The sequence below is a fragment of the Leptonychotes weddellii genome, chromosome 5, assembly GCF_054177405.1.
Source record: "Leptonychotes weddellii isolate Sample4059 chromosome 5, ASM5417740v2, whole genome shotgun sequence".
NCBI classification, from domain to species: Eukaryota; Metazoa; Chordata; class Mammalia; order Carnivora; family Phocidae; genus Leptonychotes; species Leptonychotes weddellii.
Window position 1 is genome coordinate 70,687,254 of NC_138373.1, and position 25,426 is coordinate 70,712,679.

Below are 25,426 nucleotides of genomic sequence, written 5' to 3' on the forward strand. Positions count from 1 at the left end.
GCTTTTGCAAATGTCTTTGTTTAATGTAGTCACTACTCATAGCAAATGTGTTACAGATGGGAGAAATAAGTGATATGCATCATCTGAGAAAGTAGGAAAGATGATGAAAAAGGAGAGGAAACAGAGCAGAGAAAGAAATGGGGACATAGTTATCAGCAATGGAATGCAGGAAGTAGAAGAATGGTTAAGGAAGTTGAGAATGCAGGAAGCAGGATGGAGAAATGAAAATGATCTTTGTTGTCTGACTGTCATAATGTTGCCGAACACTAAAATCCTGCCAGGTGCTGGTTTGGACTAACTTTCCATTGGGCTTGCAAATGAGCATACTATTTTCCCAGCCCATGAAATGTTATTAATAGACAAGGGCAAGGTCATATAGAGAGGGTGAGACAGAGGTAAAGAATTCAAAGTCCTTTCCTGATTTTTTTTTCTGACTTATAAAACCTTAGAGTTTTTGAAACAGGAGAATTTAAAAGTTTGTCTCATATGTTTGTGTTTCTACAAAGATTTTCACAAGAAATCCATACTTGCAATGTATATCTCCGTGCCTTTTAATTTTTGCTTGGCAAATAAGGTAAAGGAAAGATTTTATTTTTATGGTTAATTAAGTCTTGCACTTGATATGACTCAAACCTTTTGGAAAAGTCAAATGTCTCCATGAAAATGCAATTAACAATCTCCTGTATCAAGTGTCCAGGTAATGATATATAAGACGTTTTAACTTACTAATATTCACAGACAGGGCATAACAGTAGAAAAAAAGATTTTTCCATAAAGAAATTTTAAGAATAAATGTGTAAGTAAAAGGCTGATCACTAGATTATATGGTATATGAATTTTTGTAAGGTTTCACAGACCTACATCATGATTTGATTTGGGGCTTGGATTACAAATTCTCTTTCTGGGCATCTTTTGCTTGACAGAATCCCAGCACAGCTCAAGTTCCTGGAAAGTTTAACAGTCTTCTTCTGCCAACGCGTCAGTCTCTAAGGATTTAGTGCTTGGATGTCAGAGTAAGTGTTGATGATACTCGGAAGATCTGGGGGAGCATGTTACTAAGTTGATAAAACATTTCTTCAGAAATACTCTGTTAGAAGTAAAAAAAAAGTTCACATTTGTTAAATCATCATTGATTTTTAAAATTTAAAAATAAAATTTAAAAGTAATTTAAAATATGGAACTAGTCCTAGATAGGGAGAGCAGTATATGAAAATTCTCTTTCATGACTGAGTTAACTGCATGGTTATGGACAGGGGGTGTTTTCCTTCTGAGAACCTATGTTGTTTCTGTCAAATAGTAAATTTGATTACCAGAAAAATCCCTAGATAACTCTAGTATAGTCAGTAAGTAAAGTACCACTAATTTTGCTAGGCTCTATATAGAATACAGAATCATTTTTTGCTAATGCCCTTTTACGTGAATTCTTCAATCACATATTTATTGAATTCTTCAATCATAAATGTGGGAAAAAAAACAAAAGAGTCAAATTTGGTTTTGGGGTTAAATAAAAGATCCCTTGAGTGGCAGATGCTGACATCTTTGACAATAAAGTAAATGCTTTTATGGCATCCAAACACTTCTCCCCTTAATAAACAGAAAGCTGTGAGCATTTCATTATGTTATATTGAGTTTAGGACAGGGTGTCTAGCTGTATCTGGGAGCAATATTATAGCAGAGATTAAACTGGGGAGAGATCTATTCAGATAACACACCTGTGGTACTAGGAACTGTACTGTTCTGGAAATTCCTCCATCCCATGAAGCCATTTCCATCATGAAACCTAAAACAGAACAACAGACTTTGCTGAATTATGAGTTCTGGTCCTCAAACCTACAAGTCCCTTATGAAGATAAACTGAATTTTCATGTGGGGCTTCATGTCTTGCCTTTTTAGGTAGCCACTTGTGTGCAGGAGAGGCTAGGCCCAAAGAACAGATAAACTTCTGCAATCCTTAATTCCCCATGCCAGAGAGGTTTAACATAATTTTGTTAATGCATTTTTACTCATGATTTCTCAAGTCCTATTTAGTCTCTATACAATGAGGCAGGTTATTAAAGGATAATTGAAGATGTGGTTCTATTTTTTTCTTTTTAAGAAAATAAAAAGGCAACAGAGAGCAAGACATAATCAGAGCAAAATATAAATAATATCCAAATATCCTTGCATTTCAAGAGGGCCAGAGATTTGTTTATTTTATGACTGGAAAAAAGATAAGTAAAAAATATTTGCCTTGTTAAACCACTTTTAATTGAGGCACCAGAGGACAGAGGTAACGTTCATATTCTTCTCCTGGGTTTCTCTAATTTCAGTAGTTGGGACTAAGAAATACAGGTCATGTTGTTAAAATATAAGGTTATGCTCACCTTTGACACACTTAAACACAAGTTCTGCTCTCCTTAAGCACCATGGTATAGTCATTTCCTAAAGAGAGAACCAAAATAAATCATGTTTTTAACAGAATTTTGTAAAAAAAAAAAAAAAAAAAATCAAGTCTTAATTTATCTATAACATTGACCTCTACTTTGTGAACAGATCTGGGCAACTTTTTGCTAACTTTAGCTGGATTTCTCTGGTCTTTAGGTATAACTCCTTATAGCTGTTAGATTACATTTGTGGAATAGAAACCAATTTAATTATCCTAGTAAATATAATTTAAAAAATAAACATACCCTTAAAACTTTCTAGATAATTAATTCTAAAGACAAACTGACATCAGAACTCCAACTACTGTGTTTTAGCATGAATAATTCCATTAACTTGTATAATACTGGAACAATGCATCAAAATGCTTTTATTATATAACATGTTATTTAAAAAATGACAGAAATACACAAACATCCCATCCCAGCCACCTACCAAACCAAATGTATTCATTTTTCTACATTCCTTTCTAATCTCTGATCAAATGCACACATGAGTGCTACTGCCAGACTATAATCGATTCACTTATAATTTTCTATAGTTACAATCAGTGATTATACCATTTTAAATTCTACTTCTTTTCATTATCTCCAGAATTACTTTTCTATGTTGCGAGTCTTCATAATCATAACTATAATATACATTTATTATTTCATTAGAGTGGTTCTGAACCTTATGGGGTCTTAGGATCTTTTACACTCTTTTTTTTTTTTAAGATTTTTTTTAAGATTTTTATTTATTTGACAGAGAGAAAGAGAGCACAAGCAGGGGGAGGGGTAAGGAGCAGGGAGCCCAATGCGGGACTTGATCCCAGGACCCTGGGATCATGACTTGAGCCGAAGGCAGACACTTAACCGACTGAGCCACCCAGGCGCCCCAATATTATACACTCTTAAAAATCAATGAGGACACCAATGAGCTTTTGTCTATGTGGATTTCATCTCTTGATAGTTATTACATTGGAAATTAAAACAGAAAAATGTAAAAAATATTGATAATGAAGCAGCAGAAAGAGAAATTAAAGAATCAATCCCATTTACAACTGCTCCAAAAACTGTAAGATACGTAGGAATAAACCTAACCAAAGAGGTGAAAGACCTGTACTCTGAAAACTACAAAACACTGATAAAAAAAAATTTAAGCAACAACAAATGGAAAGACATTCCAAGCTCATGGATTGGAAGAACAAGTATTGTTAAAATGTCTATACTCTCCAAAGCAATCTACAGATTTAATACAATCCCTATCAAAATACCAACAGCATTTTTCACAGAACTAGAACAAACAATCCTAAAATTTGTATAGAACCACAAAACACCCTGAATAGTCAAAGCAACCTTGAAAAAAGAAAGGCAAAGCTGGAGGCATTGCAATTCTGGACTTCAAGTTATATTACAAAGCTGTAGTGATCAAGACAGTATGGTGCTGGCACAAATATAGACACATAGATCAATGGAACAGAATAGAAAACCCAGAAATGAACCCACAACTATATGGTCAATTAATCTTCAACAAAGGAGGCAAGAATATGCAATGGGAAAAAGACAGTCTCTTCAACAAATGGTGTTGGGAAATTGGACAGCAACACACAAAAGAATCAATTTCACTTAAAAATGACAATGAAAAACCTATTGCATGTTAACCTATTTTTAAAAAAGATTACTTAGTTTAGAGAGAGAGAGAAAGGATGTGTGTGTGCACAAGCAGGGGGTGGGGAGAGGGTGAGGGAGAGAAGGAGACTCCCCCGAGTGCAGAGCCCAATATGGGGATCAATCTCACCAGCCTGAGATCATGACCTGAGCCGAAATCAAGAGTCCAACGCTTAACTGACCAAGTCACCCAGGTGCACCTAACATGTTTTTTTTTTTTTTTTTCAGTAGAAAGTAACTATATTTCCTTAAACAAAAAAATTTAAGTGAGAAGAGTGGCAATGATTTACATATCTTCAAATCTCATTAAAGCCTGGTTTAATAGAAGACATCTGGATTCTTATATCCACTCTGCATTTAATCTGTTGTGTACAGCCTCTGGAAAAACTCACTGATGCTCATGAAAAAATGAGAATGGAAAAGACAAATAATGCTTTAGTATCATTATGAAAATATTTTAAATCTTGCTGAGCCCCAGAAAGGGGCTAAGATCCTAGGGGGATCTTCAGAACACAAATTTAAAAACTGCTGTTTTATAGAGTTAAGGTATTGTAATTTATTTAAAATTTATATACATATTATTTTTTAAGTTTTTTTTTAAAGATTTTATTTATTTATTTGACAGAGAGAGAGAGAGAGTGAGATAGAACACAAGTAGGGGGAGTGGCAGGCAGAGGGTGAGAGAGAAGCAGGTTCTCCACTGAGCAGGGAGCCCAATGTGGGACTCAATCCCAGGATCCGGGGATCATGACCTCAGCCGAAGGCAGATGCTTAACCGACTAAGCCACCCAGGCACCCCTTAAGTTTTAATTTACATTCCAGTTAGTTAACATACAGTGTAATATTAGTTTCGGGTGTACAAATATAGTGATTCAGCACTCCCATACAACACCCAGTGCTCATCACAAGTGCACTCCTTAATCCCGCCACCCACCTCCCCTCTGGTAACCATCAAGTTGTTCTCTATAGTTAAGAGTCTGTTTCTTGGTTTACCTCTCCCTCTTTTTTTTTTCCCCCTTTGCTTGTTTTGTTTCTTAAATTCCACATAGGAGTGAAATCATATGGTATTTGTCTTTCTCTAACTGACCTATGTTTAGAATAATACTCTCTAGATCCACCTATGTTGTTGCAAATGGCAAGATTTCATTCTTTTTTATGGCTGATTAATATTCCATTGTATATACAGACCATATCTTCTTTATCTACTCATCAGTCGATGGACATTTGGGTTCTTTCCATAATTTGGCTATTGTTGATAATGCTGCTATAAACATCGGAGTGCATGTATCCCTTCGAATTAGTATTTTTGTATTCTTTGGGTAAATACCTAGTAGTGGGAACCCTCTTGCACTGTTGGTGGGAATACAAAGTGGTGCAGCCACTCTGAAAAATAGTATGGATATTCCTCAAAAATTTAAAAATAGCCTATAATCCAGCAATTGCACTACTAGGTATATTTATTATTTTATTATTTATAAATAATATAAATATAAACATGTTTTTCTGATACATTTCTGACATTTATTATTCCATCAATGAAATTATATATATGTATGCATGCAAGTATATGTATATGTATGCCATGTATACATGACAGACAGTATATATATACCATCAAACTGCCAAGATCTCACTAAAGAATCTCTATTTGCTGTCAGTCAAAAAACCCTGAGTACATGTTTAATCTTTCTACTGGGTGCAGTAAATGTGATGCAATAAACAAATTCATAGCCAAAAAAAGACAGAATCACTACTGATCCCTTATTATTAACTAAACTCCATAGTTCATGCAGATTTCCTTAGTTTTTATCTAATGATGTCTTCTGTTCCAGGATCACATCCAGCATACTATACTATATTGAGTTATAATGTCACCTCAGGCCTGTGAGTTTTTCAGACTTTCCTTGTTTTTGATGACCTTACAGTTTTGAGGAGTCCTGGTCAGGTAAGGGATGCCTTCTACTGGAATTTGCTGTTTTTCTCAGGGTCAGAGTGGTGCTATGGATTTTGGTAGGAAGACTACAGAGGTAAGGAGTCATTTTTATAATATCATATCAATACACCTTATCAACATGATTTATGACTGTTGACATTGATCTGGATCACCTGCTGAGGCAGTGATTCTCAGGTTTCTCCACTGTAAAGTTATTCCCCTCTCCCGTTCCCCAACCTTTCCATAACATACTCTTTAGAAAGAAGTCACTCACTGTGAACAGCACACACGTAAAAGGTGATTTTTGCTTCCCTCCCTGAAGAATGAGTATCTATATAAATTATTTGGAATTCCTCTGCATTGTTTCTTCTCCCCTATTTATTTATTCAATCATCTGTTTACAACAGTATGAACTTATGGGTATTTACTTTATACAATGGGTTATAATTCAATGATTATTAATTACCAAACCTTTTCTCAGTTTTATATTCTAATTGTCCTTACTGGTAATAATTCACATTAGTGACCACTCCCTTTTTTCATAAAACTTGCCTGACTCCCAAAACTGAGAGCTTTTCCCCTAAGGTCAGGAACAAGACAAGGATGTCCACTCTCATGACTTTTATTCAACATAGTACTAGAGTTCCTAGCCACAGCAATGAAACAACAGAAAGGAGTAAATGTATCCAAATTGGTAAGGAAGAAGTAAAACTTTCACTATTTGCAGATGACATGATACTATATATAGAAAACCCAAAAGACTCCACCAAAAAAACCACCAGAACTGATAAATGAATTCAGGAATGTTACAGGATACAAAATCAATGTACAGAAATCTGTTGCATTTCCATACACTAATAATGAAGCAGCTGAAAGAGAAATGAAGAAAACAATCTCATTTACAACTGTACCAAAAACTGTAAGATACCTACGAATAAACCTAACCAAAGAGATGAAATACTTGTACTCCAAAAACTATAAAACACTGATGAAAGAAATTGAAGATGACACAAAAAATGGAAGACATTCCAACCTCATAGAACAGAAATTTATATTGTTAAAATGTCTATATTACTCAAAGCAATATAAACATTTAATACAATCCCTATCAAAATACCAACAGCATTTTTCACAGAGCTAGAACAAACAACCCTAAAATTTGTATGGAACCACAAAACACCCTGTGTAGCCAAAGCAACCTTGAAAAAAGAAAAGAAAAGCAAAGCTGGAGGCATCGCAATTCTGGACTTCAAGTTATATTACAAAGCTGTAGTGATTCAAGACAGTATGGTGCTGGCACAAAAACAGACACATAGATTAATGGAACAGAATAGAAAACCCAGAAATAAAACCACAACTATATGGTCTTTGACATTAATCTTCAACAGAGGAGGCAAGAATATGCAATGGGAAAAAGTCTCTTCAACAAATGGTGTTGGGAAAATCAGACAGCAATATGCAAAAGAATGAAACTGGACCACTTGCTTATACCATACACAAAAATAAACTCAAAATGGATTAAGGATCTAAATGTGAGATCTGAAACCATAAAAATCCTAGAAGAGAGCACAGGCAGTAATTTCTCTGGTATCAGCTGTAGCAGTATCTTTCTAGATATGTCTCCTGAGGCAAGGGAAACAAAAGCAAAAATAATTGGGACCACATTAAAAAAAAGCTTCTGCACAGCAAAGCATTAACTAACAGAACTAAAAGACAACCTACTGAACAGGAGAAGATATTTGCAAATGACATATCCGATAAAGGGTTAGTATCCAAAATATATAAAGAACTGACACAACCCAACACCCCAAAACCAAATAATCCAACTAAAAAATGGGCAGGAGACATGAACAGACATTTTTCCAAAGAAGACATCCAGATGGCCAACAGACATGAAAAGATGCTCAACATCACTCATCATCAAGGAAATACAAATCAAAACTACTGTGAGATACCACCTCACACCTGTCAGAATGGCTAAAATCAAAAGCTCAAGAAACAAGTGTTGGTGAATAGGTGGAGAAATAGGAACCCTTCTGTGATGGGGCACCTGGGTGGCTCAGTTGGTTAGGCGACTGCCTTCGGCTCAGGTCATGATCCCTGGGTCCTGGGATCGAGCCCCACATCGGGCTCCCTGCTGGGCCGGAAGCCTGCTTCTCCCTTTCCCACTCCCCCTGCTTGTGTTCCCTCTCACGCTGTCTCTCTCTCTCTCTCTGTGAATTAAATAAATAAATAAAACCTTTAAAAAAAAAAAAAAGGAACCCTTCTGTGCTGCTGGTGGGAGTGCAAATTGGTGCAGCCACTGTGGAAGACAGTATGGTGGTTCCCCAAAAATTTAAAAATAGAACTACCCTACAATCCACTAATCACACAACTGGTTATTTACCCAAAGAATACAAAACCATGAATTCTAAGGATATATACACCCCTATGTTTACTGCAGCATTATTTACAATAGCCAAGCTATGGAAGCAGCCAAAGTGTCCATCAATAAGATGAATGGATAAAGAAGATGTGGTATATATATGCATGGAATATTATTCAGCCATAAAAAGAATGAAATCTTGCCATTTGCAACCACATAGATGGATCTAAAGAGTATAATGCTAAGCAAAATAAGCTTGTCAGAGAAAGACAAATACTGTATGATTTCACTCATATGTGGAATTTAAGAAACAAATGAACAAAGAAAAAAAAGAGACAAACCAAGAAACAGCCTCTTAACTAGAGAACACACTGATGGTTAATAGAGGGGAGGTCAGTGGGGGGACTGGTGAACTAGGTGAAGGGGATTAAGAATACACTTATCTTGATGAGCACTGGGTTGCTATATGGAAGTGCTGAACCACTATACTGCACACCTGAAACTAAAATAACACTATATGTTAACTACACTGTAACTAAAATTTTTAAAAATGTCAATTATGATTATAATTGCAGACAGTATCTTCTAAAAAATAACAGGCCATACTTTGACTATTCAACTTGAATCTTCTGATTAGGGTAAGGTTGAACTGCAGAGGCGATTAAGATTTAGTTGGTATATGTCTTAAAAGTTATATCAGAATTATTTTCTGAGTTCATACACCCATGGGAGAAACTGAAAAACTATTCTTTACTCTCAAGTATATGCCTCTGAGGTACCTGAAATACTATTAATCAGTTTCTCAGTCATTATCTGAAGGTGAGGAACAGTCTGGCATTCTTATTTTTCACGTTCAAAAACAATGGGTTAGGTACAACCACTTTGGGAAACTATTTGGTTGTAAATACCAAAGCTAAACATACACATACCGTTGACACCTAACAATTCCATCCCTAAGTCTATACCTAACAGAAATGCCAAAATCTATGCACTAGAATGTTCATAGCAACGTAAGTCATAATAATCAAAACCTAGAAACTACCCAAATGTCCATAAATAGTAGAATGCATTGCTAAATAATTGTGGTCTAATCACACAGTGAATATCTAACAATGTGAATGAACAATCTACAACCACAGACAATAATAAGGGTAAATTTTGCAAACATAATTATTGAGTGAAAGAAGCCAGATACAGGAATATGTATATATGATTCTACTTATATAAACTACAAAAACAAGCCTAAGTAATCTATGCTTTTCAAAACGGAAAAAAATGGTTACCCTCATGGAGAGAGTGTGGTTTACCTGACTGGAAGGGAGCATGAGGATGGCTTCTGGGGTGGTGATAATGTTCTGTTTTATGATCTGGGTATTGGTTACATGGGTGTTAAGTCTGTGAAAATTTGAGCTATATGCTTATGTATACTTTTCTATATGTGTATTCTACTCTAATAAAAATTTAAAAACAAATAACATCTTCATCAACCACAATTATAATAACTAAAACCTTTAAGTCCCAAATTATTCAGTAAGTTAACAACAAAAAAGAAAAGGAAATCAGAAACTTGATAGTCTTGGCTTGCACGTTCATTCCATACCTATCAGGTTAGATTGGCACCAGTATGACAGTATCTTAGATTACAAATATCTATAGAGATAAACTGGTGATTATCAGGATGTCTTTCTTTTCGCTGATAGATTATTTTTTCCTTTTTTTTTTTAAACTGCAATTAATTTCTACAGCTCTAGCTACCACAGAACATGGGCTGTTTCAGACATTATCGTCATTACTGTGCACACACTAAAATGTGGTAACCGAGCGTCTAGAAATTCTGTTTGCTAGAGGAAGTAAACAACACCTGAAAATGCTTTGGGACCCTTGCATGAAAGCTAAAACAAAGATTAACTCTATATCCTGTGAAACGTTGTCTGAGTTTGTAGAATAAACTTCTTGACCCGAATGGATGTTTAAATACAACAAATGGGAGGATCGCGGCTCAATATACTTTTGTGAATTAAAATGGACACTCTGGAAACAAACTTAATGTCCTGCAGCTGGCTGTCCCAATTTAAAACATGTAACTTTTGTAACATTGTGGGAGAGGGAATGCTAGTAGTATCAGATGTCTGGAAGTAAATCCAAACTTAGTGACTTTTGGAAATACTGTTTTTGAGGTTGTTTCCCACCTACATATAACCATTTTTATAAACTGGTTAACCAGGAGTCCAGCTGCAGGAATGTTTGGATGTTTCCTTGCGGCTGGAATTCATCACAAACTTTGTTATTCTCCAAACACTTTTATAGATGGACTAGTTAGTGATAACTTAACAATGGCTAAACATTCCTGATGGAACTAAAACTTTATAAAGCTACAGTTGAAAAAACCCCAAACAAACCATGTGTGTTAACCTCTCCTGATACCGTATTAGGTATGACTTAGGCTATATAAGTGAATGGAATGATAAATCAGGCAGTTGGATACACCTTTCATAGGATGGAGCCAGAATTCTCTTAATTGAAACAACGTGTCTGATGAAAATACAAATGGGATGTAAGTGGTAAATCATTTAAAATCACCTCATCTTACCTGGAATTGATTTTGTGTGTGTGTTTACATAGGGTATTGCATTTAAAATGAATGAATCGAAATGTTTTGCTCTAAAAAGCAGCATTTATACATCTTTTATTTCGAGAAATAACTTTTAATAATCAATGATCAAACTTCCTTCCTGACATTCACAATTTGCATTAAGCCATTTCGTTTAAAAAAAAAAAAAAAAAGCCACCTCCAAACCAGCAGGCCCCAAGTTGCTGATGTGGGTCCTTCATCACCAGGCTGACCACTAGCTTTCCCAGAAGCACTTGACTGCACCACCACTGTTTTGAGGCTACTTTGTTTCTCCAGGCTATTTGAAATTGAGTTTTGGTCTTTGTATTATTTCTTCAGCTTATTCCCTCTAACCAGTTTTTATGTGGATGAGAAGGAAAACAGGAGAGAAAGCAGTCCCGGGAAGATTTTTTTCCAAAATATGAAACAAAGCACAGTACATAATAAAATGAATGGATGATTATACCACATTTTAACTGTAGAAGCCAACACTTATATTATCCAAAAAGCATCCTTGAGCATCTTTGAGAGAATGTTAAAATGAGGCTGGCTTCTTCCTGTTGTCTAGTATCTCCTTCTGTTGCCTATTAATGCATACTCAGAGAATGCAAACTAATTTTAATGTTAGTGTAGGCCAAATATAAATGTGGAGGTAAATCTAATGCTACTTAAGACAAAAATGGAGGAAGAGGGAGAGAAGTAGGGGTATATGTCTTATCCAAAGCTAAAGCTAATTCTGATTTTCTAGTTTACCTACTATAAGGCTATAATTCTCTGAACATAAATGGTTAAGGATTATTCACTATTTTGTATCATATGTCACTCAGTGCTATTAACCAGATAGGAGATTCAAAGGTCCATTAGTTTTTTAAAAAGTGCTTTTAAAATGTAAAGTGGATTATTATTACTACACAATATTGATGGTTAACATATTTATAAAATTATGGTATTCTTCTATCTGCTTACCTCTGACATATCATGCACCAGTAAGAGAGGTATGCTTATTGTTGTGATGTCATGGGTACAGCAAACCTTGAGTACATTTCGGAGTCCCATAATGGCAGGATCTCGAGCAGTGATGTTTCCTGATTTCACATTGTCATCCACACAAAGGTGGAAAGCAACATGTATTTCTGAGAGATTAGAATGCCGTGTAATGTAAAATTCTCCTGTGAACACCAAATACAATCATGATTTTCAAATGAATAAATCACATTCATCGATAGGCTTTATAAGTAACTATAATTAGGGCAGTCAATGAGCTGAACTAGGAGAGGTGTATCAGGAACCTATGTTGGGCTCAGGAAGCAAATACAGCCATTGCTCCTTAATTCTTGGAAAGGTGATGAAAAAAAGAGACAATAGCCAATTTTGCATTAGGTTCACAAACTGGTATGGTGACCACCAAGTCTTAAGTAAGTAAATCAAATGAGTACTTTTTGATGTAAATGCTCAAAATGTCCTACTTAACTCAAAGTGAGCATGTAAAAAAACAGGTTGCTTGATTACCTCTCTTCCCCATCCCCTAAATCAGCATTCTCCATCTGAATTTGTGGATCTAATCTCCCTTCAGTTAGTTAATGGCACAGGACAAAACACAGAAGCTGCCCTTAATTACTTTCTATATCTCAGTATCTCTTCCCTAATCCACAATACAATTCATCATCAACTACTTTAAGTAATATCTCCAACAAATATCTCAAATCTGAGATACTCCATTTTAATTGCTATTACCCTACCTCATGCTCTTACCCTAGTTCACGCTACCATCATCTCTCACCTAGGTTTTTGTCAAAGCCTCTTAATTAATCTCTCTGCTCCCAGTCTTGCCTACCTACAAACCATTTCCACATTTGCAGCCCAAACAATCTCAATATAAATCAGATTATAAAACTCTGCTACTTAACATTGTCCAACAGGCTCACACTTCATTCAGAAAACAATCCAAGCTCTTTACTGTGGTTCCCGTGGCCTATGTGACCTGGATGCTGCCTAGCTATCTGTCCTCTTGTCTTACCCTCTCCTCTGTCCCAGCCACACAGGCTTTTGTAAAGTTCTTCAAACATGTAGAGCTTGTTCCCAAATCAGGGCTGCCTTGTCCAAGTTTTTCCCCAAGATTCTTATACGGCTGACTTCTTTTCACAATGATGTCTCAGATCAAAGGTCACCTCCTCAGAGAGCTCTTCCTTGACTGTCTCATCTGGTATAGGACACCCCTCACTTCTTCTTCTCCACATTGTTCTGTTTTATTTTCTTCTCAGCACTGAAATTCTTTGAGATTATTTTATTTTTAAAAAATTTTTTAATTTAAATTCAATTTAATTTATACTGTATTATTAGTTTCACAGGTAGAATTCAGTGATTCATCAGTTGCGTACAACACTCAGTGCTCATCACATCACGTGTCCTCCTTAATGCCCATCCCCCAGTTACTCCAACCCACACCCACCTCCTCTCCAGCAACCCTCCGTTTGTTCCCTACAGTTAAGAATCTCCTATGGTTTGCCTCCCTCTCTGCTTTCCTCTTATTTTTCCTTCCCTTTCCCTATGTTCATCTGTTTTGTTTCTTAAATTCCACGAGTGAAATCATATGGTATTTGCTTTCTCTGACTGACTTATTTCACTTAGTACAATACCCTCTAGTTCTATCCATGTCATTGCAAATGGCAAGATTTCATTCTTTTTGATGGCTGAGTAATATTCCATTATATATATATGTGTGTGTGTGGGTATAATGTGTGTGTACACACATATATGACCTTTTTTATCTATTCATCTGTTGATGGACATCTGGGCTCTTTCTATAGTTTGGCTATTGTGGACATTGCTGCTATAAACACTGGGGTGCAGGTACCCCTTCGGATCACTATGTTTGTACCCTTTGGGTAAATACCTAGAATGCACTTGCTGGGTTGTAAGGTAGCTCTATTTTTAACTTTCTGAGGAACCTCCATAGTGTTTTCCAGAGTGGCTGCACCAGTATGCATTCCCGCTAACAGTGTAGGAGGATTCCCCTTCCTCTGCATCCTCACCAATATCTGTTGTTTCCTGACTTGTTAATTTTAGCCATTTTGACCAGCGTGAGGTGGTATCTCATTCAGGTTTTGATTTGTATTTCCCTGATGCTGAGTGATGTTGAGCATATTTTCATGCGTCTGTTGTCCATCTGAATGTCTCCTTTGGAGAAATGTATGTTCATGCCTTCTGCCCATCTCTTGACTGGATTTTTTGTTTTTTGAATGTTGAATTTGGTAAGTTCTTTTATAGATTCTGGGTACTTGCCCTTTATCTGATAAGATATTTGCAAAGATCTTCTCCAATTCCGTAGGCTGCCTTTTAGTTTTGTTGACTATTTCCTTTGCTGTGCAAAAGCTTTTTTATCAAAGAGACCATTGTTTCTGCTCAATGACTACAGGGATTTTGTCTCTCTTGTTTAATGTTCTATCTCCAGCACAGAGAACAGTGCCTGGTACATAGAAGGTATTTAATAAGTATTTGTTGAATGACTTGATGAACAAATGTTTATAGACAAGCCTTAAAATCCATGCTTCCTATAATCACTCCATTTTCTATGTAGCCACACTAGCCATCAGCCTTTATATTCTACAGTTTCTCTCAGTATAAATATGTAAAATATACAAGCTTATAAAGAATATGTTTTTACAAACACACATGCCTCCCTGGAAATTCTGATATGAAAATTCTAGGAAAGCTTTGCTTCTAAGAACTACACTTACATCACTAACCCCTGCCCTCACAAATTCTGCTTCCCCTTGCTTCAAAGTCATTATCTTAGGATTTTACTTATATTGATTTATAAACACAGAGTATGCTTAAAAATATTTGATATACATTAGCACAGTGTTTACTCATCTGTAGTTACCAGTGTTTGTAAGCTGTATCCATGGATGCCACTAACAGGCCCCATGCAAGGGCCTTTTTTTTTTTTTGACTTAAGATAAAAGATAAAAAGAAGAGTACAGTTACAATTACCCTGGAAGGCAATAAAAGATGCAGACTGCCTATCAGAAACTTGGCAGATTGTATGAGACAGTATCATTCTGGGCCCAGTGAAGTATATTACCTCCTCAATTCTAACTGATCATTGAGATGAGGGGAGTGGCAGCATTAAATATGGGCTATGGTCCAGTGTTGAGGCAGATGACTTAGTGAACGAGTCAGGTGCTCCTAATCCCCAAATTGGCACTGCTTTGTTTGACCTTACATGATTTGTCTCTTGGCCTCATTTTACCCAGTAGTGAAATGGGGATCATGGAGCTGGCAGTGGTCATCAAAATAATATGATATAGCAGAAGGACTAGATTGGGTATTGAGAAAATCTGGTCTCTAAGCACTTATTGGCTGAGTGATCTTGGGTAAATCAATTTGATTTATAGATCCTCTGTACTTCGTGTAAGAATGAGAAAAATAATGCCTGACTGCTTTTCTTACAAAGCTGTTGTGAGAGTTAAATAATATAAACCATAAATACTTAGATAATGATAGAGCAAACCTCCTGGTAATAAATATATAAATAAAACTGTTTTCTTTTTCAACCTGAAAACTTAAAAGCATTTGTGATTTGGATCTTTCATCATCTCTGGTAAACTTTCTTGCTGTTGGCATCCTTTAACAAATGGAAATTCAGATGCTGTCAGCATATCTAACCCAATAGTTTGATACTCCTTTTCTAATGCGGACTACGACATATCCTCCTGATTTGGTGGTAATAATGTGATACTAACCTATAGGCTCTTCCCAAAAAGGAGCAAGGAAGGAAATAAATATAGCAAGAGAGAGGTAAGTTGAAAAAAACCCACACATCAGTACCTCCGGAATAGGTAATGAGATTGGCACATTTTAAGAAAGCCACAAAATATGGATGATTTAAATTATGGATCTGTGCAGAGAAATACAATAAATCCTGTCTCAATGAAGATATTTTTAGATAGAGAGGAGGACAGTTTCCTGTTCCACAAAGTGGAGGAAACAGCATGTGGTGATGCAATCCTGCCTCTAACATTACCCACGAAGGTAGAATCTCTGAAGGCGGGAGGGAGTTCGGAAGCTGATGACCACAAGCTAACTGACTGGGACTGACAAGATGAATACCAGAAAGCGACATGCTATTTGCTTATTAAATGGAATGTGACCTACATGTAGAAAATCTGGGGTAGAAACACTGAGGAAACAACCTAGTTATTTAGGAAAATGCAAACTTTACTAGTTAGCTCAAAAGACTTTATGCTTGTGAACAGATACGCCTTCCTTGCTATACTCTGTCATCTGAACACTACAAGATCACCAGAGTGAATTCAATGTGGAAGAGGATCAAGAGCCTGAATTTCCATTTGATAAATAATCTATCTGAAAATAACAAAGGAAATTAAAGAAATGGGAAACAGGAACAGTTATGGGGAGGTGGAAATAAGAAAGATTCTAAATTATATGACTCATGTTCTTTCCACAAGTTCAACTGTTTCTGTCTCTAGTACTGTTTATATTTCAGAGTAAAAATGACTTCTTGCTTCATTTAAGAAACTAAGAAACAATGTATAACAGAAGAATTTTAAAATAGCAAATGGGATTAAATTTATGCAATTGTCTGGACAATTTTTATTGTATGGATCTAGAAAGTCAGTACTAGTATAAGAATAAAGATTTAAATTGCAGAACATCTGTGAAAGTATATTCTGTAGATACAATGTTGTTTCAAAGTGATACACTGACAAACTTCTTATAATGTATACACCATAAGAACTTTTATTTCAAATCTATGATCTCCATGGATGTGATCATAAGAAAATTGCAATTTCAAATAAAATACTACTTACCAGGTAAAATATTTAAGTAGTTTCTGTCAGCATTTTTAGCCTTATCATCATTTCCTCCATTTCGGTTTCCAGAATCTATTCATGAGATAATACAACATGAAAGAACATAACAACATATGAAGACATTTAATTCTACTGCTCCCCAAACAATCACAATAACAGCAAAAATTTACTAAGGATAGCTAGGTGCCAGGCATTCTGATACATGTTTTACATGCATAATCTCATTTAATTCTCACAAAACCCCTAAAACACAACCTCATGAGGTAGATACTGTTACTATCTTCATTGTATATATGAGGGAACAGAGGGTTACATAAGTTAAGTAACTTAACCAAGGATGCACAGTAAGTGGCAGAACCAGGTCTTGAACTCACATACCCAGATTCCAAACCCTATGGGCTTAACCACATTTGACTTGGCAGTACCCTATTTTTCATCTGGGAGGTTCAGGGCACTAAATTAACTACACATAAAACAACTTCATTAGATAGTTGTAGAGTGGCCATCTTTATTTTTAGAATCTGAGTCACTGTTGCTGATATAACTTGTTCAGGGCTACAAGCAATGGTTAGTAGTACCAGGAATCACTTGATATTGAGCCCATTCTGAAATCTGTTACTTCTTATCTGACACCATATACAATTTATTTCAAATAGATACATGAGACTTTGTTTCAAATGGGAACTTTTTGTGTTAGATATTCAATAGTTGTTTTTTCTTTCTGGAAGGCATGATATTATTTAGACGGATAAATACTGGTAAAATAAATCACAATTGACCATACATTATTATAATTGGACACAAATTATTTTACATATGTACATGTATTTTTTTTTAAAGATTCTATTTATTTATTTGACAGAGACAGAGACAGCGAGAGCAGGAACACAAGCAGGGGGAGTGGGAAAGGGAGAAGCAGCCTTCCTGCAGAGCAGGGAGCCCAATGTGGGACTTGATCCCAGGACTCTGGGATCATGACCTGAGCCGAACGCAGCTGCTTAACGACTGAGCTACCCAGGCGCCCCTGTTCATGTATTTTTAATAGATTTCTTATAAGATTCAGATGTATCTGCTACCAAAACTCAAAAATGCAGAATGAATATTAGCATTTAAAGCAGCTTTCTTTAAGATGGTGTATATGTATTCCAATTAAATACAAAACTATTTGGAATGGCTGTCAGCATCAGAGTATCACTTGAAAACAGTCAGATCTTCAAATGAGTAAACTGAAAATACCAAGGGCAATTATGCTTTCAAAAATGTTCTGAATGAAAGTAATTTACTATTTTTACTTAGCGACTACTCGGAATAATTGATTATATCATTGTACCTTGTAAAATATTTTGTCAATAGAGGGAGAAAGAGGCAGAGAGAGGAGGCTCTGTGTTGCCAGAATCTATATTTAATGTAATAGTCTGTCTCTCATACAGAGCGATACAACTGATAGGCTTTTTTTTTTTTTTTTAAAGATTTTATTTATTCATTTGAGAGAGAAACAGACAGAGACAGAGAGAACACAAGCAGGGGGAGAGGGAGAAGCAGATTCCCCACTGAGCTGGGAGCCGGACATGGGACTCAATCCCAGGACCTGGGAATCATGACCTGAGCCTAAGGCAGACGCTTAACCATCTAGCCACCCAAGGCACCCCAGCAACTGATAAGTTTTGAATAAATGTCTGATCATAGCACAGAAAACAAAAGAAATGATAAATAAGGACTCTAACAATTTTGTTTACATGGGGTATGAACAAACAGAATCCCTACTAAGTGAATAAGAGAGAACAGTTCATAGCCTATTCCCCTCTCCATGTTTTAATGGTAATACCTTGTAATATTAAGAAAATTACTATTTTTCATTTTTAAAAAAATGTATATAACATGTACACAGAAAACAAAATTGCTTTTGGCTTGTTATCGTGGATTGTAGAAATATAAAGATTCTAATATAATGAACACAGTAAGGAAAACAATGGAATGCCTTAGAATAAATAGGTACTTGAGTATCAGGATGTAAACGTGTAGAACAAATACGTGGGTGTGCACAGAAGAGGAAAAGACAGAGAAAGTATTTTCACTGAGCTCTTCTATGACAACATGTGGGTTCCTTTCAGAAAGTTGTCTTTTATAGACCTGCTTGTTTCACTGACTCACTTAAACCACAAAATAGTTGCTTGAACAAGAACAAAATAATACCATGATTTACACACATTGCCTTAACTATATGTGGTTTGAAAACTTCCTGTCATTTGCTGCACACTTTCTATCTCTCATAAATATACTTAGAATCCTCCTCCTTCTCCCACACCTGTCATGATCTCAATCTTCATGCTTTTAGTCACTACTAAGAATAATATTAAGATATTTCTGATTACATCACTGCTAGTTTGAATGAGATGGAGGAAGAAGATGGTAGAAGAATAAGAGGACACACTGGAATTTTCTGAAAGGTCCTTTGTTATGTTAGGATACATTTCTGTTATGACTTCCTCACACAGCCTGGCTCTGTCATATATGACACACAGTGTCACAGCAAAGCCACAGTTCCCTAGAGTGGGAATATAAACTAGGGGTGAGGCTATGGAGAGCAACAGCTAACACTATCAAAACTACCAATGTATGTACCCTTTAACCCAGTAATTTCTCTTTCGGAGTCTATTCCTAGAGATATGCTCACACATGCACAATGATGTACACATAAAGTGATTCATGCGTTATTACTTATAGTAGCAAAAATGCTGGGACAGATTAAATGTCTACCATGGAACTGATTAATAACAGGATGCCTTGCAATGGACTACTATGGGGCAGTGGAAAGCTAATAAGGATGTTTTTTATGCACTGATATGATATGATGGCCAAAATAAATAAATATTCAGTAAAAAAAGCAAAATACGGAAAAGTGTGCAGAGAAAGATGCTACTTGTGTAAAAAGGAAAAATAAATACAGGCACACACATACACGCATGGATACACATACAGACATAGGTCTGGAGGTACAAGGCAGCCTTGGCTGCCTCTGCGGGGTGGGGGAAACTGAATGGCTGGCAGACAATTATGAAGACCTTCACTGTATGCTCTTTTGTACAGTTTAAATTGTGAATCTTGAGACTGTTTTACCTATTTAGGAAATGATTAAAAAATAAAACAAGTTTTTAGAAGTCTATTGAATATGGAAACCATAGTGAATGCTAATCAAGGTAAGTCTAGAGAGCTACCTTCTAGCATCAGGAGAAAGGGAGAAATTCTACAAATTACATTGGGAGAGGAACAAAGACAGCAAGCAAAGATAAAACAGTATCTCTTTGCTTACTACAAAACACAAAACATATGAACCAAAAGTACTATGATGGTTTCTTTTAAACACTACAATTGCAAAACAAACCAACAAAATAGACATCCAAGTACCAGAGGAAGATTTAAAAGTTTGACCAGCCACACTTTAAAAACTTGCCATATTTTATTTTTTGGGCAAGACATCAAGTTTTTATTAAAAAAATAAAATAAAATACTGAGTATGCATTAAAGCCAAATAAGAACATATACTGTTATTTTATGCCTGTGACATAATATGAAATGTCTGAAAAATAAGAAACATGCAACTTACATATATTTTTGAATGGATATTACCCTTATATTTAGCTCTTAACTAAAACTTATGATGCCAATTTAATTTATAAAGAAACTACTTTTTAAACTTATATTTTTCAATTAAAAAATAGAACTCTGTAATTTGAGCCAAAGTTCTTTCCTTTACCCATATCTTCCCTTAAGTCTAAGAATAAATAGAAATCTACAGAGAGATGCCATGAACATTTTCTATAGCTTTAAAAATAATTTTCCAGCAAATTTCTCAAATAGTTAGAAAGGATATTTATATTATGGATAAATATGAAAAAAAAAAACAGGATATAGTTCTGGACATAGTAATTTTTCAAAAGAACAATCAAAAACAACTCTTATAACTGACTTCCTACTACCTAAGAGGGATCAAAGGTAGAACATTTAAAAAGTATATTTTGTGCTAACATTTACTCTATCACTTCAGTGCCCTTTGAGGTAGTAATTATGTCCACTTTAGAGATACAGAACTTGGATCAAAAGACCACCAACTTTCCACTGAGTACTTTAAAGTGTAACTACAGAATTTAAATTTAAAGACAGTTTTTGCTAAGGTTATTGAACAAAGTCATGCAAAGAAGGAAATTAAGAACAGAAGTCAAGCTTTTAAAGATCTTGAATTTTGTTCTTAATTTCTTTCTTCCACTTTTCCACCAATACAACTTTCTGTATTTTAATAATGGTCTACATGCTATTAGAGTGCTTAGGGACAGAATACACTGAAAGTGAAATTTTGAAAAATTTAGTTTTACTGACCATGTGATTCTTTCAACTTACTCCTTCGTTGGGTTCTAGCATAAAGTACCACCTGCTGGACAACTTGCAGCTGCTCTTCAATTCGGGGAAAATGGAAGTCAGTACATTCTTGGCAAACTGTGGCAAAATCTAAAGAACCCAAAACATTTATGAACTTCTATAGATGAACTATCAAATATTGAGTATTTACTTACAGACAATGAGAGCTAGCAGAATAAAATATAAAATTCACAAATATGATTTCTTATACTTGCCCTTTCAATACTTATGTCTTAAGTTAGGGGACAGAGATTTTGTTTGAATCAGAAACCTAATCTCCCAATCACTCAAAAGAGCAAACAATTAATAGACAAGGAAATTTTCAGATAATTCCAAACCTTCTTTAAATAATAGTTACTTTAATCATAATCCAGTCCCCCAAATGCTGAAAAATACAAGAAAGCTCTTTTATTTATGATGGGAAATAAACTCTATTCAAGCTTCCTTAAGAAGTTACACATTTCAATATATATAAAGTTTTTAAAATAATCATATAAAGTGAACTGTACAGAGGGAACATAGAATTATACCTAGAACACTTAAGAAATATGTTATCTAAAAAACCTAGGAAGGAAGGACAAAGGGATGAACTAAAATACTGAGCCAGGATCTGCTTCTGAATTGAATACATTTGTGTCTTGATTATTCTTTTTGTTACGCCTTGAAGCAAGAATCCTATAAGAGCATTACTTATGATAAAACAGAATTTTAAGAAAAAGTAAACATCCTGAAGCACTTTACCCATGCTGAAGTATGAAAGAAATCTAAAATAGCCATGGCTGGGTATGTGTGTTGCTTGGCTACTAGAATACCAGGGCTAAATTTTTTGTTTTTCTGTAATTCCTTTCTTTGTAAGAATGGTATTAAAGGGGAAATTTAATGAAGCAAATATGGTAATGTTAACTTACCTCTTTTAATACCACTATATGAATTGATTCGATTATCTACTAGTAAAACCAGGCCACACAGAGACGTGGAATAAAGCGATAGGGCAGTCTGGAGTCGATGGAGCTTCACGCCACTTCGATGATTTCTTTTGTGCTTACAGAAGTCCAGCATATCTGCTCTCAGCAATCTCAAATTATGCATGGTCTTCAACTGGGCTCCTGGGGGGTGGGCAACAGTCCCAGAAAGAAACTCAGACAGCTGCAAAAATCCACTATAACAGGATGCAAATCTCTACGGCAAGAATTCAGATAAATCTGTGCTACAAATAATTAGAAATAGGCCTTGCAATTTCCCATTCTGATAACTATTCAGATTTAACCTTTCTATTTTTAAAAAATAAATATTAGCTAAAACAGAAAATGTGTAGCCAACAAACTCTAGAAGCAGGACATAATTTTTTTTTAATTTAAATTTTAGTTAGTTAACACACATTGCAATATTGGTTTCTGGGGTAGAATTCAGTGACATACAATTCAGTGTAGAATTCACTTACATACAATACCCAGTGCTCATCACAACAAGTACACCCCTTAATCCCCATCACCCAACTAGCCCATCTCCCACTCCCCTCCCTCCATCAACCACCAGTTTGTTCTCTATTGTTAAGAGTCTCTTATGGCTTGTTTCCCTCTCTCCTTTTTTACTTTCCCCCCTTCCCATATGTTCATCTGTTTTCTTTCCTAAATTCCACATTATGACTGAGATCATATAGTATTTGTCTTTCTCTGACTGATTTATTTCACTTAGCATAATACACTCTGGCTCCATCCATGTTGTTGCAGATGGCAAGATTTCATTTTTTTGATGGCTGAGTAATATTCCACTGTACATATATCTACCACATCTTCTTTATCCGTTCATTGGTTGATGGACATTTGGGCTCTCTCCATAGTTTGGCTATTGTTGATAGTGCTGTTATAAACATTGAGGTGCATGTACCCCTTCAAATCTGTATTTTTGTATCCTTTGGGTAAATACCTAGTAGTGCAATCGCTAGATTGTAGGGTAGTTCTATTTTTAACTTTTTGAGGAACCTCCAAACTGTTCTCCAGAGTGGCTGCCTCAGTTTGCATTCCCACCAACAGCGCAAGAGGGTTCACCTTTCTTGGCATCCTCACCAACATCTATTGTTTCTTGTGTTGTTAATTTTAGCCATTTTGACATGGGTGAGGTGGTATCTCATTGTGGTTTGGATTTGTATTTCCCTGATGCTGAGTGATGTTGAGCATCTTTTCATGTGTCTGTAAGCCATTTGGATGTCTTCTTTGGAAAAGTGCCTATTCATGTCTTCTGCCCATTTCTTGACTGGATTATTAGTTTTTTGGGTGTTGAGTTTGGTAAGTTCTTTAAAGATTTTGGATACTAACCTTTTATCGGATACATTGTTTACAAACATCTTCCCCCATTCCATAGGCTGCCTGTTTGTTTTGTTGACTGTTTCCTTTGCTGTGCAGAAGCTTTTTATCTTGATGAAGTCCCAAAAGTTCATTTTTGCTTTTGTTTCACTAGCCTTTGGAGATATATCTTGAAAGAAGTTCCTGTGGTTGATATCAAAGAGGTTACTGCCTATGTTCTCCTCTAGGATTTTGATGGTTTCCTGTCTCACATTCAGGTCTTTCATCCATTTGAATTTATTTTTGTTTATGGTGTAAGAAAGTGGTTCAGTTTCATTCTTCTGCATGTTGCTGGGAGCAGGACATAATTTATAATTAAAAACAACATGGGTACATTGTACTCATATGCTAGGGATTTTTCTCTTACAGCATAAAAAAAGCTTCCCAAGTTATAATAAGTTACACCTGCAAAAAATGAATCCACTTACCTAAGTGAATGGTAAAACTTTCTTCCAACTTTCTCTGCTCCTCATAAATCCTTCCATTTGCTTCTACAGATTCTCTGAACTGACTTGGTTGAACTTTAATTTCCTCACTGAAATTAATAAAATTATTCATATGCTTTTTTGGTCTATTTGTCAGGAACTTTTCTTGAAGGAAAGAAAGCTTTATAATGAAATGAGACAAAACAAAAGCTGAGAATACCACTTAATTTATTCCTAAACTACTCCTTAATCCATGGTAATAAGAAAGAATCATAAACACCAGAAGTTCTTAAAATTCCTACTTGTTTTTTGATTTCTTTACAGTAAGTATTGCATATTATTCTTTCCAGTCATTAGAATATCAACTCATGTGGCCTAAGAGAATGATTAAATGAAGTGATTAACTTACTACTTTAAAATGGCATATTTTAAAAAAATATAATATATCCTATATCAAGCCTGGCTCTAGGAAAAACTAAAAAATAGGTGAAGTTATAGAAATAAAAATTAAGAAGTCAAATAAAAGGAATAATAAAAAAGATGAAGTTCATTTTGATGTATTCACATCTTCTATTTTTTTAAATCTTTTCCTGCTTTTTTCCCTGCCAACATTCTCCTTCCATTCAAGGACATTTCCCTTTGCTCTACTCTGTTCTTGTTTATTTGCTGAAAAGGTTTCCATGGAGGCACTGTACAACTGTAAATTCAAATTTCGTGGTATGCTGAAGATGATATAAGTCTATAATAGTCATTTTGGACCACATGTTTGGGGTTATTCCAAAGAGTCTCATTAGTCTCACTAACTTCATTAGGATATATGGCAAATTTAAACTTAAAAATAAATTTATATTAATAAACCATCCTCATTGTAGGATTTGAAAAGCCACAAGAGATTGCTGCTCCTTCTCTAACAACAAGAAAAAGCCAGATAATCTATAAAATCCTAACTTTTCTGAAACTTGAGGTAACATGGCAACCAAGTAAACTCAATTCTAAAATGCAACACACCCCTCCAAGGACAGACAGGAGACACAGTTTTCATTTTTGGCAGAGCATGGCAGAAATGAATTGCTGTAATGTAAAGAGGTAAAAAGAAATCGCTAAAATTTTAATGAATTCTTAAAGGCCAAGTGTGGGCTAGCATGTAAATTTAGAATAGCTATGAGCCTCAGGCACGAGGGAGGTTTGCATGTACTTGCAAACTCTTTTCCACTGGTCTCCACCAGGTATTTCCAAGAAAACACTGGAGGCAGTCCAGGAGACAAGGGAGCCCCTTGAGTGGCACAGGTAGAAATGCTAAGAATGCTCCAACCCAAGCTCTAGAGATACAGGGCTTGCCCAAGACTGAAGCTGGACAAAGACAACAGAGACCTGTTCCCCACCCCCAACTATGAATCTAGCACCAAGTCACAAACAACAACAGTCTATTC

General features: G+C 35.5%; 1 protein-coding gene across 2 annotated transcripts in view; it reads right to left on the reverse strand.

Moving 5' to 3' along the window:
* Positions 1-527: 527 nt before the first annotated feature.
* Positions 528-25,426, reverse strand: part of FERRY3 (FERRY endosomal RAB5 effector complex subunit 3) — a 33,396-nt gene continuing 8,497 nt past the window's right edge. Inside the window, exons 4-11 of one of the 2 annotated variants that reach the window (XM_081821076.1) lie at positions 24,000-24,106; positions 22,138-22,335; positions 21,212-21,319; positions 16,814-16,888; positions 11,946-12,148; positions 2,364-2,421; positions 1,713-1,780; positions 528-1,087 (exon numbers count right to left, since the gene is read on the reverse strand). In XM_081821076.1, the coding sequence (XP_081677202.1) occupies positions 995-1,087; positions 1,713-1,780; positions 2,364-2,421; positions 11,946-12,148; positions 16,814-16,888; positions 21,212-21,319; positions 22,138-22,335; positions 24,000-24,106 (910 nt within the window). In that variant the 3' untranslated portion in view covers positions 528-994. Of the gene's footprint in view, positions 1,088-1,712; positions 1,781-2,363; positions 2,422-11,945; positions 12,149-16,813; positions 16,889-21,190; positions 21,320-22,137; positions 22,336-23,999; positions 24,107-25,426 lie in introns of both variants that reach the window. The other variant, XM_081821074.1, reaches the window with a different exon arrangement.